Genomic DNA, 22,059 nt, shown 5'->3' with positions numbered 1-22,059 from the left:
GCCTTTGGTACTGTTGCACATGGAAGACTGCTGCACAAATTGAAGCAGTGTGGTATTGGTGGCAAATTGCTGCTATGGATAAAGGGATGATTGAGTGGGAGAAGACAGTGGTAATCAATGGACACTGCTCTTCGTGGACTAATGCTATTAGCGGAGTCCCTCAGGGTTCAGTATTGGGTCCATTATTGTTTTCTGTATTTATAAATGATATTGATGACGGTATATCAAGCTTAATGTCCAAGTTTGCAGACGATACGAAGGTTAGCAGGGTTAATGACACCAATGACAGTACATTTCTACAACAGGATCTAGAAAAGTTGAGCAGATGGGATGAGAGGTGGCAAATGAAGTTTAACATTGACAAATGTAAAGTACTACATATGGGAAGCAGTAATCCCAGAGTAACGTATCAACTCGGTGGTACCACACTGACAGTGGTAGAGAATGAAAAGGAACTGGGGGTAATTGTGCAGGTAGATATGAAGTTTTCTGAGCAGTGCAGATGGTCTGCAAGAATAACTCATGGTGTCTTGTCAATGATATACAGGAATTTTTCTAGCAAGGATAAGGAGGTGATTATCCCCTTATATAAGTCAATGGTCAGGCCACACCTTGAGTACTGTATACAGGTCTGGAGGCGTCATTTTTAGAAGGATGTAGAGCTATTGGAATGAGTACAGAGAAGGGTAACAAGATTAGTGAGCAGAACAAAGGGTTGCTCTTACGAAGAAAGGCTTAAGTTTTGCAAATTACAGTGTCTGGAGACCAGCCACCGGCGAGGTGATCTGATAGAGGTATATAAAGCCTTGAATGGTTTGAGCATGCTCAATGCCGATGGGATTCTTCCTCTTGCTCAGAATAATCACCTGAAAGGGCATAAATTGAAATTGAGGAAAGACAGTTGTAGAATAGATGTGCGGAAGTTTGCCTTTAGACAGCGGGTGGTTGACTGCTGGAACAAAACTTCCATCTGTTGTTGTAGAAGTTGATAGCTTAAATAGATTCAAAGCAGAACTTGACAAACATTTGGAGCAAGAGGATGGGTGAAATTAGGGGTTTTTTTTTGCTGATGATATATAAGCTTGCTTTCTTGCATCATGCATTGATCCTTTAGCATGTTGTTTTATACATGCATTGTCCCTTAAAATAGTATTCATAGTTGAAGTATCAAGACCTAATTCTGTGCAATAGATGACAAACCTTCGTACTTCTTAATTAATCATCTTCCTTTCTAAATCAATTTTGTTTTGTTTCCTAGCACTGCCAGCACTTGTACTTTCCGTTGGTCCCTTTCCCTTGACTATTGTAATAACTAAATAGGAATGAAGAGAAGGTTCTGAAAATTTATTAATGTTTTTTATGTGATTGAAGATTTCAGTTAAGGGGAACTCATTTCACCATAATACTGTAACGTAAAAACTCACAGAATTACAGTTCAAAATGGCCTTTTAGAGAGATAAATAGTTTAGTTACATAGTAAAAATTTCAACTTCTGAGGTCTTGAAACAAATTAACAAAAAATACAATGTGTTGTTGGGTTCACATTAGAATATTTTCACGATATCTCCATATATTCTTATGGGATGGAAAATATGTTTCCACGATTATTTTAAGTTTGCACCGCCCGGCAAAAACTTACGTAAGATCAAATTTCCGTAAATCGAGTATTACATAAGCTGGGGAATGCCTGTATTATGTTTACGTAACTAAATTCAACCTAACTAAACAAAGTCTCGATTATAGAATTCTTATTTATTCTTTTATAAATTTCATTTAAATGTTGCCAAAATAATTAGTTTTACCTTTAGTTTCTTTTGACATAATAAACTTTTTCTGGGAACGAAAAAAATGTAGTACTTTTTATTTGTTCCTCTTCCTTCTTCATGACTAGTTGAAAAATTCAAATGAAATAATTTAGTGAAAACATTTCTGTAGGACTGGCATACTTAGCAATAAAATAATAAAAAAAAACTAACGAAAACTGTCTAAAATAAATCTAAACCGCAACCATATATATTAAAGTGAACTGTTCAAAGTACTAGTACCTCCAGTTTCTGATGCTTAGATCACAGAAACATTGGGCAAAAAGACCCTACCCTTTTCATCATTTTTAATATGGGCTTGGGATTTGAATCCTTACAAATCTTACTCTTTCTTAAATGACAAACACACGCACATGCAATAATAAATTTAAACTGGAAAAAGATCATTGCAGGATGGATGCCAAAAAATTTTGTTTAAACCAGAGATTAACTGATTGTGGAACAATATTCCATCGTGTGTTGCAGAAGTGTGCAGTTTGAACAAATTTAAAGGAAGATTATTAGAGAACTTATTAGACAGGATAGGGAAGTGAATTTATTTTTCAATAATGCTAAATAAGCTTGTTCCTTGTATCTAAATAATATGGGCTATGTGCCAGGAAATCAGGTTGTCTTATAATGGGTGATTTTAACTTCCCAGATATTGACTGAAACTTGTGAGTTGATCACTCACACATTAGCAAGACTTGTGGATTTTTATCCATTAAGAATCTGCAGATAAAGGAACCACTAGGTGACAGTGATCACAGTGTACACTAATGTGGGATTTACTTAAAAATGTAACTATCAGCAGGGGTAAAGGAAAGGGTTTTTGCTTTCCTAACGGTGACTACAGTAGTCTCAGAGATTTTTTTAAATTCGATACAGTGGGAACAACTGATGATGTTACCACAGCAAATTCAAGGAATTAATCTTGGAAGCTACTAGGCTTTTAATACCAACTGAGAAATCCTGTTCAAGGTTTAGGCCAAAATGGATGTAAGAAAAACTAATAAGGCTCATGGCACAGAAGAAAAATGGATGGGGTGCATATAAATTATCTGGAGACAGATGCCTATGGTAGATATAAGATAGTCTGTAATCAAGGCACAAAGCACGTTAGGCAAGCAAGGGCAGATTACAAGAAATCTTTGGCAAAGGAAGCAAAGAAAAACAGCAAACAGTTCTTTACTTATGTAAACTCTAGAACAATGTTTCCCAACTTTTTATATTTGCAGCACCCTTAAGCAGCTTTTCAGATTTCGGTGGCACCCCTTCTCTTCCCCAACTAGTATTAATCATGGTTTTTCATTATCACATGAAGCAAGAAATCAAGATTTTACTTATTCTACTAGTTCAGTGGTTTTCAACCCTTTTTAAAACAATGACACCCTTAAGTAATTTATTTTATTTTGTGGCACCCGTACTCAATTTCCTGCCTGTTAGATCCGATGCTCTGTGTGTGTGTGTGTGTGTGTGTGTGTGTGTGTGTGTGTGTGTAATAAAAGAATTAAGAAGATTAGAAAACATTACTTCAGTTTTTTTCAATTCTTTTTACTTGCTTCTGTAAGGTCATCCATGACATTACAGCACACGTGCACAATAGCCTTCAGAACATGTCGGAAACAGAATTAAGAACGTTGCAGTCTTTCTCATAATTTCGGTGGATGGCCTCTGATGAAGACACTGAAATTGTGAAAAACACTGCAATGTAGTCTTATCTTGGTCACCTTTTCATTTCTTATTTTAATTTCTTGCCAACTATGTGTCTCTCTCTTTCACATCTTACCGTATATTGCTATATTCCTTATCCATTTCGTCGAATTCACTACAGGTGTATACCACAGATTCAATAGGATTAAACAAAAATCTTCTTCACATGTTCTACATACTATATATATAATATTAAAAATATATGTTATGTGATACTGTCGAGCTTATTTCGATACATAACTACTGAGGCATGTGTTTGTGTTATGTCGAGTGCCACTCGACAATAGAGCATAAAAGGTTAACTGTAACGTAATATTGTGTGTAATGAAGCTGCTATCTCTTATAATGTGAGGTTTTCGTAATTTTTTTTATATTTTGGAATTGTAAATAGAATGACCAGTTGACATATGTAAATACTATCATTGTGGTTTATGAAACACAATAATAAGGATGTCCCTTTTTATAACTAAATAAATATACATTTTTTAAAAAATAAGTTTAAGTAACTTAAACCCAAATTACGTGGCACCCCGGTTGAAAACCAATGCTCTAGAAGGAAAGGGATGAATCAGATTGGTACACTTAACATCAACAGTTTGACTGTTGATGAACATGCTAGGTAGCTGACAAATTGAATAGGCATTTTGCATCTACATTCACACATGAGGAATGTCTGTAGGGAAGTCAAGGCCAGAAGCTTATCAAACTCTGACAAGGAGCTAAATGATTTTGTGATAACTGAGAGCAAAGTGGAGGAGAAATTGTTGAAATTGAACATAACAAAGGTACTTGGGGTGGATGGGATCTATCCAGTTATATTAAAAGAAGCAGCAAAGGAAGTAAGCAAACCCTCAGCAATAATTACAAAAGTTTCTTTGGACTCATGGGAGGTCCCCATGGACTGTAGATGTGCAAATGTGTCCCCAATTCACAAAGGGTGACAAGTAATTACAGACCTGTTAGTTTAACTTCTGTTCCAGGAAAAATAATGGAGTCACTGGTTAAAGAAGCAATGCAGGATCATCTAGACAAGACTGCAGTTATAGTTCAGACACAGCATGTGTTTGTTAAGGGGAAGTCTTGTCTGACAAATTTGATTGGATACTATGATGTGATCACAAAGGAACTGGATGCAAAAAATAATTTTGATATCATATACTTGGATTTTAAGAAAGCTTTTGATACTGTTGCACATGGAAGACTACCGTACAAATTGGAGCACACTTTGAGTACTGCATACAGGTCTGGAGGCCACATTTTAGGGGAAAGATGTAGAGTTGCTGGAATGAGTACAGAAAAGGGCAACAAGATTGGTGAGCAGTACAAAGCATTGCAGTTACCAAGAAAACTAAGTTCTGCAAATTGCAGCATCTAGAGACTAGGCACCTGCGAATTGATCTAATTGAGGTGTATAAGGCCTTGAATGGTTTGAACAAGTTTAATGCTGATGGGATTCTTTCTCTTGCTCAGATTACTCACCTGAGGGGACATAAATTCAAATTGAGGAAAGACAATTGTAGAATAGATGTTCAGAAATTTGCCTTTAGCCAGCAGTGGTTGATAGTTGGAACAAACTTCCATCTGTTGTAGTGGCGGTCAACAACTTAAATAAGTTCAAGACAAAACTAGACAAACATTTGAAATGAATTTTTTTTTGGTTGATGCTATAAGCGTGCTTTCTTGCATCATATGCTTCTACTAATGCTAAAAATACTAAATAATAACACTTTAATAAAGAGTGGGCTAGGTGAGTTGCTCAGTGTTTAGAGCTGAAGGAACAACAAGTACCATGTTCTGCTCATAAGTTTCTCAATTATTCTGAATGAAAAGCAAGTCCTTCTTAGAATATATTTTGAACAGAAATGAATCTTGGGTTCACTGTTTCATAACAGAAAGCAAGGGTGCATTGTTCTCATAGGCCAAATAGGAACTGGATGCAACCCCCCCCCAAGGTCAGTCAACGGAATTTTTCAAATAAAAATTACTTTGACATGTCTTGGTAGGAATACCTGTAGGTTTGGCACCAGAAAAACTATAATGGGTGATGACAAAATTTACATCCTGGCCATAATATGATACTACTGTAAGTATAAAATTCAGCTGCTAGGCAGTAGAAGAAGAAAGTAATCTGGTGAATCACCTGTAATTTATTTCAAAATCCCTAAAATGTCACTCGGAAGTGATGCATTTAATTTAGGTTATATATACTGCTCACTCTGATTTTCATTTTTCAGAAAATGACAGACCGTAATCTTTTCGTGACTATATACATACATATATTTTTTTTCCACATGCGAGTGCCCTTCTATACGTACATACATATATTGTGTGTGTGTGTGTGTGTGTGTGTGTGTGTGTGTGTGTGTGTGTGTGTGTGTGTGTGTGTGTGTGTGAGGTTCAAAAAAGATTTATATTCACCCAGAAGTAGTTGTGATTAATTGGGCTATGCATGTGGGTTAGTTAGTTATTTTGGTTTTTAGGAGCATTAGCAACTAAGGCCATATTGCACTGGGGATATGCGGTGGTCATTCCTTGACCTTTCCGCATCCACCGTATTTGTTGGTCACAGGCTCCAATCCTGGTCTAATCAAGAAGCATATGCTATGCACTGCTGCTCCTGCCCACCTGGCTGCAGAGGTGCCTATGCACGTGGGACCTGCTTGCGTGGCCCTCTCCCAACATCGATCTTATAGTGTTCAAATCAGAAACTGAGTTGGCCATTTCACTTTTGAACACTCATGTCATGATCTATTCTTGAACAGAACTGGCAGTATTACATGGGGAGGCATTATCCTATTGAAACAAATATGAATCTACACCAAATATCAGGCACATCATAGAGAGCACAGAATTGTTCCAATGTTAAGGTAGGCATTGCCATTAATGATTCCTCACACAGCCACCAATATGATATTCCTCATAGGCTATACTATGAGAAACATCATAACTTCAGAGATTTTCTTGCCATCTTATACACCCACATGAGCCCAACTGATCAGATTAAGATTTAGCAAGATTCATCAATCAATAAAACTAACCTCCACTGCTACATGGACCAATTACGATGTTCATTGTACCATGCAAGGTGAGACTGATAAGTGTGGTTCGCAATGTTTGGTTTATGCACCACTGCATCAATCTTTATGCCATAAACTCCTGGTTGATATTGTGTAAAAATGCCTAATGAGATTGGCATATGACAGTTTTAAAATTTCCCCTCCGGTCAAATGGAGTGATCTTCCATGATCTACCTGTGCATTGCTCGATCAGTGGTGGTCTCCATTTCATGACACATTCACTGCCTGTCACCTCTGGATAGTGGAAGTTATTTGCAATTGCAAAATTGAGAAGTCAGCAAGTTAGCATTCAACTATAATGCCCCTCTTGAAATAAGTCAGCTTGGCTCTATGCCATGATGAGAGCAGCTAACTTGTGTAGGGCCATTAAACCTTACTTTGGTCTGAGTCATTTATTTTATGCAAGCATAAAATAAATGACTCAGACTGAAGGTCCAATGGACTATGAAAACGAGGGTATCCAGAAACGAGGGTATTCAGAGGATAGAGGACAGCAATATTTCTGTGGTAGACTGGGTGTTACTTTGATGTCAATCTGGCTTATCCTTCAAGTGACAATGGTCTTGTTTATACTACAGCATGACCACAAGGTCAGTGGAGTTAACAATAAATCATCAATACAAACATTACTCTTATTTACCAGTCACGGGCTTGAACCCTGATCCATTCAAAAATCATGTACTATTGCACTCTTGCTCTTGACCACTTGGCTATGTCAGTCCTAAAATGTCTTGAACATTGTTTTGTACACATAAATAGTTATCAAATTTCTGCATATATAGAGTGAAATGCTTAGCCTTAATAAGCCAAACTGATAATATTTTAATTCTCCTTTCTTTATCTCAAAAAAGATTTGATAAAATTACTAATATTACTATTGTAAGTACTTACCTCAAAATATAATTGGCAATAATGCTCATGAGAGCCAATTTTGGTCTTACAAGGAATATTATACTTCTCGCTTCAGTGCTCGGAAACCTGTTTGGCTCTAATTTAAACATGTGGATAACATCGTGTTCCTGAATACAAAGGAATAACTTAATCATTTTACATATATCTAACAAATAATTAATAAAATTTTTATATCATATACTTGGATTTCAGGAAAGTTTCTGATACTGTTGCACATGGAAGACTGCAGTGCAAATTAGAGCATTATGGCATTAAGGGAAAGTTGCTGCTATGGATAAAGGGATGGTTGTAGGGTTTATAAAACGGAGATCCTGAATACCGGTAATTTTTTTCCCAGTATTGATGCAAAAATACCAGTTTCTCGGTACTAATTTAAAAATAATTGTTTATGATTTAATCATATAAAGGTGATTTTATAACCAGCAACCAAAAATAATAAATATTTACAAAAGTATACTGCAGCAGAATTTGGCAAATAAATTGTCATGCAATTAGATTCCAAAGCTCATTGGAACATTTTATTGTCCATGGTTGAAAGCTTTTTTAGTTGAGATACTGTGCAGAAAGTGTTAATAGATTTAGATTCAAGCATTTATTTTTGTGAGGATGAATTTAATTTATTACCTGCGGCTATATCTACATTAATTCCTATAAAGTTATCGGTACATGCACTATGCCGCAAAGCAGCAAATCTTTTAAATGCTGATGCTAACATAAAATTTATGATGAAACTCTTGGCAATCAAAATTCTGAAATAGCTACAGAATTGGATACAGCACCGAAACTCCATACTTCACAGAGACGTACACATTTTTCACAGGTGCTTCAGTATTTGCGAAGTGAGACAATACGATTGGAATTATTTAGTATTAGTAACAGCTATATATGGTGCAAGAAGGCCTAAGGCTGAAGGCCTTATTGCACCAGCAAAAAAAAATAAATAAATAAAATAAAAATAATTAAATAAAATAATAAAAAAAGAAAGAAAATCAAACAGATAATCCATACATTTCCCTCCTCCCATAGGTAACTATCCAGTTGACCTTTGAATTTCTTCAAACTGTCAGCCTCAACTGCCGATGTAGGTAACTTATTAACATTGCCATAAACTATGCTTTTTCAGGATTAACATTTTGATGTGCCCTGTTGTGTCATGGATAACTTAAGGTGTGCCATGAAGAGAAAAGGGCTGCGGAATACTGGTATAAGGCAATGGTCAGGATATGCCTTGAGTACTGCGTATAGATCTGGAGGCCTCATTTTAGAAAGGATGTATAGGTTAGAATGAATACAGAATACGTGCTAGAATGAATACAGAGAAGGGCAACAAGATCGGCAAAGGGAACAAAAGGGTCCTCTTACCAAGAAAGGCTTAAGTTTTTCAAACTGCAGCATCTGGAGACAAGGCACCTGCAAAGTAATCTGATTGAGGTGTATAAGGCCTTGAGGGGTTTGAGCCAGCTCAATGCTGATGGTATTCTACCTCGTGCTCAGATTATGAACCTGAATGGGCATAAATTCAAATTGAGGAAGAAATTTGCCTTTACCTAGCAAGTGGTTGATTGCTCGAACAAACTTCCATCTGTAAGTATGGAAGTTGAGAGCTTAAATAAATTTAAGGCAGAACTAGACAAACTTTTGGAGGGAATGCACAGGTGAAATAGAAATTCCCCCCCCCCCTTCTTATGCTGTATAAGCTCGCTATCTTACATCATATGCCTCTACTAATGCTAATAATCACCTTATCCTTGCTAGCAAAATTCCTTTATATCACTGACAAGATCCTATATTTGCTCTTGCAGCCTTCTGTACTCCTCAGAAAACTTCATATCTGACTACACAATTACCATCAGATCGTTTTCATTCTCTGCTACTCTGAGTGTAGTCCTGCACAGTTGGTACGTTACTCCTCTGAGGTTACTGCCACCCATGTGCAGTATTTTGTATTTGTTAAACTTCAGTTGCCACCTCTTGGCCCACTGCCTAACCTTTCTAGATCCTGTTGCAGTAGCATACTGTCATTAACAACTCAGCAAATCTTCATATCATCTGCAAACTTGAACATTAAGCCTGATATATACCTTCATCAATATCATTGTTAAATACAGAAAACAACAATGGGACCAACACAGAACCCTTGTGGACTCCACTAATAACATTAGTCCAGAAAGAGCAGTGTCCATATATTACCACTTTCTGTCTTCTCACACTCAACCATCCCTTTATCCATAACAGCAACTTGTCCTTAATGCTATACTGCTGCAATTTGTATAGTAGTCTTCCATGTGCAACAGTATCAAAAGCTTTCCTAAAATCCAAGTATATGATATCAAAATTACTTTTTTGCATCCAGTTCCTTTGTGACCACATCGTAGTATCCAAATTGGTCAAATAAGACTTGTCTCTAACAAATGTGCTGTGTCTGAATTATAACTAGTCTTGTTGAGATGAGCTTGCATTGCTTCTTTAATAAGTGACTGCATTATTTACCTGGAACAGAAGAGATCTATAATTATTCGTGTCACTTTGATCCCCATTTGCATATCTCCAGTCTGTGGGGGGGGGCCTCCCCTCAGTCCAACAATGCTTTCATAACTTCCTGATGTTTAACTTCAACAATTTCTCCTCCAATTTTCTCTCAGTTTTTACAAAATCATTTAGCTCCCTGTTAGAGTTTAATAAGCTTCTGGCTGCCATTTCCCTACAGAATTCCTCGTGTGTGAATGTAGATGCAAAATACTCATTCAGTTTGCTAGCTACCTGAGCAGGATCATCAACAGCTATGTTATTGTTATTTTTGGTTTTTAGGAGCATTAGAACTAAGGCCATATTGCTCCGGGCGGTGGTCATTCCCTGACCTTTCCGCATCCTCCGTATTTGGTGGTGACGGGCTCGAACCCCGGTCTAATCAAGAAGCGTGTGCTACGCACTGCTGCTCCTTCCCACCTGGCTACGGAGGCGCCTCATCAACAGCCAAACCATTGATATCAAGTGGACCAATCTGATTCATCCCCTTTCTTTTAGAGTTTATATAAGTAAAGAAATCCTTGCTGTTTTTCTTAGCATCCTTTGCCAAAAATTTCTCATAATCTGCCTTTGCTTGCCTAATCTCCTTTGTGACTTGATTACAGATTAGCTTATATCTGCCATAGGCTTCTGTGTTGCCTGATAATTTATATGCATCCATTCCATGCATTTTACTTCTCTGCCTCGAGTCTGATTAGTTCATCTAACATCCATTTAGGACTCCACTAATAACATTAGTCCACAAAGAGCAGTGTCCATATATTACCAAATATATGATATCAAAGAATAACTTTGATATCATATATTTGGATCTTAGAAAAGCCTTTGATTCTGTTGCACATGGTAGACTGCACAAATTGGAGCAGTGTGGCATTGGAGGCAAATTGCTGCTATGGATAAATGGATGGTTGAGTGGGAGAAAACAGTGGTAATCAATGGACACTGCTCTTTGTGGACTAATGTTATTAGTGGAGTCCCTCAGGGTTCAGTGTTGGGTCCATTGTTGTTTTCTGTATTTATAAATGATATTGATGATGGTATGTCAGGCCTAAATGTCCAAGTTTGCAGACGATACGAAGGTTGGAAGGGTTGTTAATGACAGTACACAGCTACAGCAGGATCTAGAAAAGTTGAGCAGATGGGCTGAGAGATAGCAGATGAAGTTTAACATTGACAAATGTAAAGTACTACATATGGGAAGCAGTAATCCCAGAGTAACGTATCAACTCAGTGATACCACACTGACAAGGTATAAGGTATGTTCGTGTCAAACAGCACCTGGGATTTCTCCCAACTCCGCGTGTGTTTTGCTGTATCGATGACAGTACACTGTCAAGACAGAGACTTGAAAGTGTGTGGGCAGTATCTGTGCAGTGTGCTATGTCGTACCCATTGTTTGACTGGCTTATTGGCTGCCAGGCCCCTAGTGATGCCTGACGTTGCCCATACCCTGCCACGTGGAGGCTAGTCGGATGTATCCAGTATCACAACTAATTGCTCTGGCAGGTCCTGCCACCTAGTTTCCTAGGATTTCAGTGGCTAGGACCTTAAAAAAAAAAAAAAAAAAAAAATTACACATTTGACATTAGTGCTTAATGGGATTGCTGTTTGGAAATCGCTGGTTGGGGTTGAACGCTAAAGAGATGTGTTAAAGGTCTAATAGGTTGGGCAAAATTTTGATGTTATTAAATTTAGACGTGAGGCTATACGCTAAATAAAAGCTGATGGTGTTTGTTGTCTTAGAGATTTAGACGAAACCGGTGGAATTTAGACATTGTTAAGGGTGTACCTTGGTCAATTTAGTGAGGGGGGAAACAAATAGAAGAATGGGGAGGATAGTGTAGGCATCCCCAAAGAGGTTAGTGGGGATGAACCCCACCAGGCGAAGAATGGGGAGTAGGCAGGGAGGAGAGGAGACAGGGATCCGTTCCCCCTCCTGCCTGGGGATGGAGTTTTAAAGGGAACCAGGTTAGAGTACCCAGTTCAGATCGCCAATGGCATGTTGACAGCAAAGCTGCAGAATGTCTTAGTCAGTGTCATCTCCAAGCAATGTCGAATCCGATATGAAGGTCAAGCTGCCCATCCCGCTCCAAAGGTGGGATATGTTAGCTGGCAGTGGGGAACCCACCAGGTGAGGGGGGTTGGGGAGATACATTTATTTCATTCATAAGCTGCATTCTCACTCTACTTGCATTTTATTTATTTATATATATACATATATATTTTTTTTTTTTTTTTTTTTGCAGGCCAGGGGAGAATGCAGTGATAGTGTTTATGTAGTTAGTAAATGTTTGTTAGTACAGTATATGTAAAGTAATTTAAGTTATTTTTAACTTTGTATTCTTTCAGCCAATTACATTTGCTCTTCCACTCATTCCCATTCATTCTCTCTTTCTCACATTCTAGATCACTCTTTCTTTCACCAAAACTGCCATTTATTCCCTTTTACCATAATTCCTAGTTCACTCAGTGCCCAGCCTATTCATTTTATCTTTCATTTTCATTCATTCATTCCTCTTTCATTCTATATTTGCTCCCCTTGCTACTAGCTTACTGATATTTTTCAGTTAATCTGCTTCCCTGGCTGCCTGTACATCTCCCTCCCCTGCAGGGTTAACTTATGGTACCACACTGACAGTGGTAGAGAATAAAAAGGACCTGGGGGACCTGTGCAGGCAGATATGAAGTTTTCTGAACAGTGCAGGCAGTCTGCAAGAGTAGCTCATGGTGTCTTGTCAATGATATACAGGAATTTTTCTAGCAGGGATAAGTTGGTGATTATCCCCTTGCATAAGGCAATGATCAGATCACACCTTGAGTACTGTACAGGTCTGGAGAGCCGACCGGGCTAGCCGAGTGGGTAAAGTACCTGCCCGGCAACCCAAAGGTCGCGGGTTCGATTCCCGCCTCAAAGTACTGCAAAAACCTTGGGAGGTGCAATATGGCCACAGAAGCCCATGCGCCAACAACTACCAAATCAAAAAAAAAAAAAAAAACCAGGTCTGGAGGCCTCATTTTAAGAAGGATGTAGAGCTGTTGGAACGAGTAAAGAGAAGGGCAACAAGATTAGTGAACAGAACAAAGGGTTGCTCTTACGAAGAAAGGCTTAAGTTTTGCAAATTACAGTGTCTGGAGACTAGGCACCTGCGAGGTGATCTGATTGAGGTGTGTAAAGCCTTGAATGGTTTGAGCATGCTCAATGCTGATGGGGTTCTTCCTCTTGCTCAGAATAATCGCCTGAGAGGGCATAAATTCAAATTGAGGAAAGACGGTTGTAGGATAGATGTGCGGAAGTTTGCCTTTAGCGAGCGGGTGGTAGATTGCTGGAACAACTTCCATCTGTCGTTGTAAAAGTTGATAGCTTAAATAGATTCAAGGCAGAACTTGACAAACATTTGGAGTGAGTGGATGGGTGAAATAATTTAAAATGAGTACAATGTGTAGAGAAAGGAAAGGTGGATGGGGTTACTGTTATGGAGTTTCTGGTGCAAGGAATAATTAGGCTATACTACTTTTCAGGTGGTAGATGACTCTCATCAACCGGTGAAATACCACCACTTTGCTTATTGGAGGCTTGAAGTGGCGAAACGCATGTTTAGTCTCTAGAGCAAAGTTTCTGGCATCGCCCCCCCCCCCCCCCGGCCATACTTCTCCTTCAACCCATGCACGGTACTAAGTACTATAATTTTATGATACCTTTCGACTTTGGGCTTTTCATAAAAAAAAAAAAAAAAAAGATGTTGACTGCAAGAGAAGCAGTCAGAAAAAGTTATACAGTTGAATTTGTGGCTAAGGTAAAGAAAGCCAACACGAGAACCACAGGAAACTTTGGTAAACTTACCAGGAAAAGCATTTTCCACTACCGCAGTTTCTCCTTGCATTCTCAGTAAAGAGATGGTGCATGTTATTGGTAATGGCACTAGAAGTCGATAATGATGTTTTGTTTAGTTTTTTCTCATTATTAAAAGTAGATTATCGGAGTTCATGAGTAGACTGAAATTTACTTATGGGAACACTCTCCAGACTGCCTCAGTCTTAGGGTGTTTATCCCCCCTTTCCTGCTGTGTTAACCGGATACAAAAACGACTTCTACAGACAGAGCGTGTTATCGATAGTGGCAGTAGAAATCATTTTCGTATCAGGTTAAAACAGTGGGGTGGGGGGATAAAAACCCTAAGACTGAGGCAGTCTGGAGGGTGTACCCATAAGTAAATTTCAGCCGTGAAGGCATTAAACTTACGAATTCTAATTTTAATTAAAAAAAACTAATCAATACATCGTTAACGACTTCTACTGCCACTACCAACACAACATTGTTTATCGAAAATACAGGGAGAAACTGTGGTAGCGGGAAACGAGTTTGCCTGGTAAGTTTACCATAGTTCTCGTGTTGGATTTCTTTACCTTCGCTGAATTTGTTTTAGATTCAGACTGTTTCAGACATAAGGGAGAGTGGCTAAGAGTCTTGTGGATCTGAGAGGAAACTGAAAGCAGAATTCCGAGAAATGTTGAACAGGTCACATTCAGTAAGCATATGCTTTACTGCGAGCAGTGTCAAGCTGTGTGTACACTGTGGAGAACATTTCCTATTAGCAGAAACAGATGCGTGATAGAGAGGCAATATCCCAATTTGTCTGAAACGTAAAATAATGAACCAATATATATTCCCCACCATGATTTATGGATATCAAACTTGGGCACTCACCAAAAGAATAGAAAAAAAGCTGAAAACTCCACACCAAAGAATGGAACGAATTATATTAGGAATTAGACTTTGGATAAGAGAAACACATGTGAAACAAACACAAGTAAAGAGCATTCTAATCAAAACACTATTGTGGAACGAGAGTAGCTTTGTGCAGGCGAAGTTTTTACGACTCCGGCAAATAGAGAAGTTTTTTTTTTTTTTTATATTTTTGCTGTTTTATTGACTTAAATTGGCATATTAATTTATTTTCTATAAATAGCTTAATATTCCTAGTGCAATACTTAGTTTAATTTTTAACTTCGATAGAGATTTTGTAGATTATTACTTAGTTTCGGTAAGGGTATCCAATCCACGTGTTTTACAAGTTTTTGCAGCTCTGGTGAACGCGAAGTTTTTAGCTATATTTAGCCACTTTGACTTAATTTTATATTAAATTATTTTCTATAAGCAGCTTATAGACCTAGTCAAGATCCTTGGTTTATTCTGAATTTATAAAGCGAGATTTTGGATTAATTAATACTTGGTGTCCGTAGATTTAATATTTGTAACTTGCCCCCATTGTTATACAATAGAACGTTATATCCCGTACTAGATAGCGTTAACTTAGTATAGTATAACCGATTGATCAGTAAAATTTATTAATCTTGTTAAACTTCATTATCAATTAAATTATACTTTTTTTAACTAAATACATAACTTGATACGAAGTTATATAACAAACTTCGGAGGTAACACTTGATACTAAAAATACAAAAAAAAAAAAATATATATATATATAAAAAATATATATATATATATATACATACAAGGTGTCTCAAAAATATTGGTACAAACTTTTAGGGGAGGCAGGTAACATCTAAAGGAATGTGAATCGCATAGGAACCAATAACCGGAAACATCACGGGAAAGTAGTAGCAGAGGCACAAAAAGCACAAATGACACAAGACAGTAATTAGTGGCAAACATTTATTTGACATAATATTAACAATGGAGTACGAGATGGATGCATTTCACAATGTTACAACAGATGCTCGAAGGTTCCACCATGAAACGCGATGCATGCGTGACACCGATGCAGCATGGATTGGCGGACATGGTTGAACACACCTGGAACTTCTTTGACAGTAGCAACAGTGCAGACGAGTTGCCACGAGATCTCATTTCCGTCTCCACAGGCAATTCATACACGATAGATTTGGAGCCCCCCCCCCCACAGAAAGAAATCAAGGCTCGATAAATCAGGTGAGCGTGGGGGGCCAGGCAACGGGTCCACCACAGCCAATCCACCAACGCCCAAAATGCCTGTTCAAATGGTCACGAACACACCTTCCATAATGGGCAGGCGTCCTGTCATGTTGAAACCAGATGCTGCATCTCACATTTGCTGGAACATCGTCAAGTAACCCTGGTAGAACTTGTTCAAGAAAGATCCGATATTTAGCAGAGTTCATGCGGGATGGTAACAGGTATGGGCCGACTAAGCAGTCACCGACCATACCCGCCCACACATTTATTGTGAAGCGATGTTGTGCTGCATGGGGACGCACACTGTGTGGGTTGTTGTGAGCCCACACATGAGCATTGTGCTGATTGAATACGCCCTACTGAGTGAAATAAGCCTCATCCATGAACAAAACATTGAAATTTTCCCTTTCGCGAACTGATTAACAGCGCCGTCTACAGACTTATGGTGACGTTTCCGGTTATGAGTTCCTAAGCGATTGACATTCCTTTAGATGTTACCTACCTCCCATAAACGTTTGTACCAATATTTTTGAGACACCCTGTATATATAGATATTATAGTAAAAGCACAATAAGTACTAAATATTACATCAGTCTATAATCTAGTTATTATAGTAAAAGCACAATAAGTACTGTACTATACAGATGCTGAACATGTATATGAACACAACAGTATACAGCTTGCAATAGGCCATAAGGCCAAAATAACTTATAAAAATAGCCCATGCAGGCATACATGGCCAAACCCTAAACATATAATTAGTAATAAAATATAAATATATAATACAATGTTATCTTGCCTGTTTGCTACTAAATTATAACATAATTAAGTTTTGGACACTGTTAAACAAGCAGATAGCAATCAGAAACAGATAGCTCTGTTAATTATTGGTAAGATACATTGAGAGGGTTAGCCCTTGAAAAGTCCCTTTCAATGTATCTCTAAACCAATAGTTAACTACATAATCATCATTGTATTATTTATTTATATTTTATTACTAATTATATGTTTAGTTCCAGGGTTTGGCCATGTATGCCTGCATGGGCTATTTTTATAAGTTATTTTGGCCTTATGGCCTACTGCAAGCTGTATAATACTTATTGTGCTTTTACTATAATAACTAGATTATAGACGATGTAATATATAGTACTTATTATGCTTTCACTATAATAACTAGATTACAGACTGATGTAATGTACAATCTGTTTTTGATGGCATTAATCTGATCTGGCTAATAACTTTTATATTCATCCCTATTGTTTGTTTATTATATATATATATATATATATATATATATATATATATATATATATAAAATAAAGAATAATTGAATTGAGAAGCTAAGTAATCATGTAGGGTGGAATGTGAGGAAAAGGAAGATAACATTGGATAACATTGTATACCAAAAGCTTTGTATACGACGCCAAAACAGTACAGCAGGCCCCCGTTATAACGCGGTTCGCTTTACGCTGATTCGCTATAACGCTGTTCTTATATTATAACCCGTATCTTACTATAACGCTGTCACAGATCACTATAACGCTCTTTTACAGATTACATTTTTGACATATTTAACAAAATCGTTTCATTTGATGGAGTCGATAGCTTGAAAATGAATAGCAAAACAGCATTAAAACGTTTCCCATGCCGACTTCAGCAATTTTCCCACGCTCAGTGAAATTTTCTCTCACGCTAATTTAAGTACAGTCACTTGTTACGTAGTTCCGAGATCAACATTTTAAAAAATGATCAAGTATATTGCTTGTAATATTTGCGTTATATGCATTTATCCGAAGTCTAGTTAGTCATCACTCAGTACAGTATTAGACATCGTGTGTAACGGACAGTTTACTTGAACACTGTATCATAATTAATTCAACCAATGCAGTTATATTTTCGAAGAGCTAATAATGACCGACAGGAATGAAAATGCAACAACGTCTGGGCGCAGTACGAAGACTATAAATGTAAGAAAAAGACTGAATTTGAAAAATAAATTAGACGTTTTGAAGCGAATCGATTCCGGTCAACGACAAGCGAATGTGTGCCATAATTTAGGACTCGCAAATTTAACTGTAAGAACAATTATGAAAAAATAAAGAATTAATTTTAGCAGCGGGAAAGATAGCTGTTCCACTGCAAGCAACTAGGACTAGATCGGCTATTAGGATTGAAATGGAAAGACTAATTTTTTTGAAGATAATATTCCAATGCAGAATTCAGTTAAGTTAAATATTAAAAAAAGAAAGAGAAAGAGATTAGCCAATACGATGATCTGAAGAAAACTCGCCTAAAAAAAAAATGTGGAACCATTTAAAACTGGTAGAATAGATTTAAAATCCCGGGAGAAGCCGCTAGTGCAGATTAAGGAGCCGAAACTTTCAAAAAAGAACTTGTTAAAATTATTGAATTGGGGTATTATGTGTTATACTTCTCAACAAGTTTTTAACATAGATGAAGCAGGACTTTTGTGGAAACGAATGCCTAAAAGAAGTTTCATATTGAAAGAACAAAAAACATGCCAAGTTTCAAAGCGGCGAAGGATCGGTTGACTTTATTGTTGGGTGGTAACGCTGCGGGCCATTTAAAATTAATACCCCTTTTAGTTTATTTGGAAGAGGGCCAAAGTTCAACTCAAAATCCACACATTTTTCATGATTAAATTCATCCATTAAATTAAATCAATTAAATTCATTATTTTAATTGGAATTTTGTTTACTTTTGAGACACAAGTAGTTACCACATAATTATACGTATGTAATGCAGAATATTTTATATGTGCAAATATTTGAATATTAAATATTTTGACCGACATTTGTGCATCTTTTCATTACCGTTTATTATTGATTAGGAAATATCCTATGGCACCGACCGCAGCTCACAAATACATATGTTACCTTATGGGAAAGCGGCGCTTGCTTAGCGCGGATTCACTTAGCGCTCTGTTTTTCCGGAACGAATGATCAGCGTTAAGCGGGGGTCACCTGTATATCTATAAACTAACGGAACACCTATGGGAAGTCCTTGCTTTATGCATAATAGCTAACCTATATCTATATTGGTCTGAAAACTCATTTCCACAGGACCTTAACTTCTACAGATATATAGATGACCTCATAGTTATTAACTGCCCAAACTTCATTAAAGAAATATGGACACTCATACCACAGCCTATTTCCTGGATCTTGAAATTACATTAATAAACAACAAAGCTACCATCAACCTGTACAACAAACATGATGCATTTAATTTTAATATAGTCAACCTCATACAGTGGCATTCCAATATATCTGGAGGAGTGCATGCCAACGTTATTCTAGTGCAAAGCATCAGAATAGCAACCATCTGCAGCAATAAGGAAATAACTATCAATAACATCAAGATGCTATACAAAAAACTAATAAACCATTTTCCTACAGCATATCTTCGCTACAACTTCTGTAAAGCCCTTAACATCGTGAAGCATAAAAAAACTATGGGACTTCAATATAGATAGCATAATAATTAATTGATAACAAAAAAACCCATATACACCAAGTTTGTAAATAGTGTATATACAATACACTATTCCTCTGTGGTGTCTTACAACCACAGAGGCCTAGTGTATTATATTAGAAAACTTGTACCCACCAATTGGCCTAACACAGTGTATTAAACATGTATACAATTTAATTATATTTTATTTTTAATTTCATTATATAACCACCATATTTTTCACACAACTCACCTTAAATACATGATGCACTCACTCCCAGACCTTTGTTCAGGGTCCTAACTATAGGAACGGGTTTGCAACCCCGAACTACCCAAGCCCAACTACTTATCTCTACTTCATTCATCTTTCTGCTTTACTAGCCACTACTTCTTATGTCCTGTGAGCCATTAGTTTACCGAACGCGATATGCGGGAGACTACCCTCTTACTTTACCCAATCTATTTTTTTCCTTAACAAAGCTTAGTTGCTTTTCACTGCTACTTTGTATGCTATTATATCTCTCAACTATCCTGGGCAATTTGGGCACCATGTATTTAACAGCATTCATCACCACATATTTCATTTCAATTTATACAGCCACCATACCATATATTTTTTCACCCCCACACCATCTTCTAATGCTGGGAGCCGCTAGCATGCCTACGCATAAATATACCGGCATGCCACCCACCATCTTGGTCATTTGGTCAGTATTACAAGGTAACGGTAAGTCCCTTTCTTCTTGCCTATTCCGATATTTATTACCTTAGTTTTTTCAATTCTTTTCACTTTCTACTGTAAGGTCATCCACGATCTGTATGCACTACATTTATTGGCACAATCTATTAGACCTTATTCTTACCGAAAATCTTAAACTTTTAAAAAATTTAGTTTTCAACAAGTGGATACAGCACATGTGTACCATAGCATACAGAACATGTTGGAAACAGAAGCAAGAACATTGCTGTCTTTCTCATAATTTTGGTGAATGACCTCTGATGATGACACTGAAATTGTGAAAAACACAGCAATGTAATCTTATTTTGGTCACCTTTTCACATCTTATTTTCAGTTTTAATTTCCTGTCTATTTCTTCTTCTTTTTCATACGATATATCGCCACATTCCTTATCCATTTAGTTGAGTTCACTTTAGTCGAGCTCACAGTGTATACTGTAAATTCAATAGGTTTAAACCAAACTCTTCTTTTTCACACTTTCTACATGAGATATACTTTATATATATATATAGTGTTATAACTGCATTGGGAAGTTTAGGGTTATAATTTTGTACTGAAATTGAATTTGAATTGAAATCATGACTCAGACCAGCAGCAAAGCAAAAGGCTCAAGCTAATGGGAGTACTGTGGCTCAGGGGAGAACTGAGGGGGGACAGTTGCCCTCTAAATCACAGCCTTTTAAAATGCACTGCTTGCTTGATGTTTGTGGAGCAATCAGGAAGGGTACATGATATTGCCAAGGGGAATGTCCTTGTGTGGGCACAATGTAAGGAGTGTGAGGAAATCAGGCAACAACTCAGCTTTTTGTTATCGGCCTATATGAGAGCTTGAAGGACAGGGTGGATGCCCTCGAAGGATCTAAATTGAGGGCCCATCAAGCTCTCAGCCGCACACATCAAAACCAGAGCTTGCACTTGATCATCACGCAACACAGTGGCAACCACCAAGGCAGAATGCGCTGGTCCCACATGAACTAGTAGTTGTCGGTGACTTTGTCAGGGAAACGGGGAACATATTGTGTAAAAAGGATAAGTGGAACAGCACCAGGGTATGTCTGCAGGGACAAAAGTTGATGACTTTGTAGAGCAGATACCTTAAGGGCAGAAAAGGTGATATTGTTGTACACATTGGCACTAATGATATTAAGAGTAGGAGACCGGTGGAATTACACAAGTACAGGTCACCATTGAAAAAAAAATCGTGAATTAGGATTGAATTTGAAAGTGTCTGCAATTCTGCCCAGACATGCTAGGAGGGAGTATATGATGATAGCTTTGTCGATCAATTCGGCACTGCAGAGATTGTGCAAGGCTTAGGGGTAGAATTTTTTCCAGCCTGGTCTGTGCTTGTTAACAGGAGAGACTGCTTCTACAGGGATGTGATACACTTATATAGAAAGGGTGTGAGAATATTACTGATGCTATCTAGGCAGTGTTAGGTGGATCGGAAAACTGCTAGCTTGGAGAGATACACGGAATAATAGATTTAACAGTAGCCGCTGGCAGAGGTGAAAGTAATTCGTGCACTGCTTCAACTGGAATGAGCAGCAGCCTGAAAAACATGATGCAGGGGATTTCAGAGACTGTTGGGAGTCACTGTGGTACAAGGAAACACATGGGTTGTGTTAGGGTAGCTAAGAATAGGAACAAGTGCATGTATACTTGAGTATACACCAATGCTATGAGTTTGGTAAATGAATTTGATATGTTGGTCAAAACATCAAAGGCAGATATTGTTGGGATATCAGAGATGTGGTGTCACAAAGATATAAGGAATGCAGAACTGGAATTTGGGTAGTACAATGTGTACAGGAAGGATAGACAGAATAGGAATTGAGGAGGGGTTATGCTATTAGTTAAGAA

General features: G+C 37.5%; 1 protein-coding gene across 2 annotated transcripts in view; it reads right to left on the bottom strand.

The window, feature by feature from the left end:
• car (vacuolar protein sorting-associated protein 33A) overlaps nt 1-22,059 on the bottom strand; it is a 302,059-nt gene that overhangs the window by 255,061 nt on the left and 24,939 nt on the right. For both annotated transcript variants that reach the window (XM_090373474.1, XM_090373475.1), the window contains exons 3-4: nt 7,484-7,611; nt 1,803-1,887 (exon numbers count right to left, since the gene is read on the bottom strand). In XM_090373474.1, the coding sequence (XP_090229600.1) occupies nt 1,803-1,887; nt 7,484-7,611 (213 nt within the window). The remainder of the gene's footprint in view (nt 1-1,802; nt 1,888-7,483; nt 7,612-22,059) is intronic.

This window comes from Mastigoproctus giganteus, chromosome 5 (assembly GCF_048544385.1).
Source record: "Mastigoproctus giganteus isolate SK-2022 chromosome 5, ASM4854438v1, whole genome shotgun sequence".
Taxonomy (NCBI): Eukaryota; Metazoa; Arthropoda; class Arachnida; order Uropygi; family Thelyphonidae; genus Mastigoproctus; species Mastigoproctus giganteus.
This window is presented reverse-complemented; position numbering and strand designations above follow the sequence as displayed.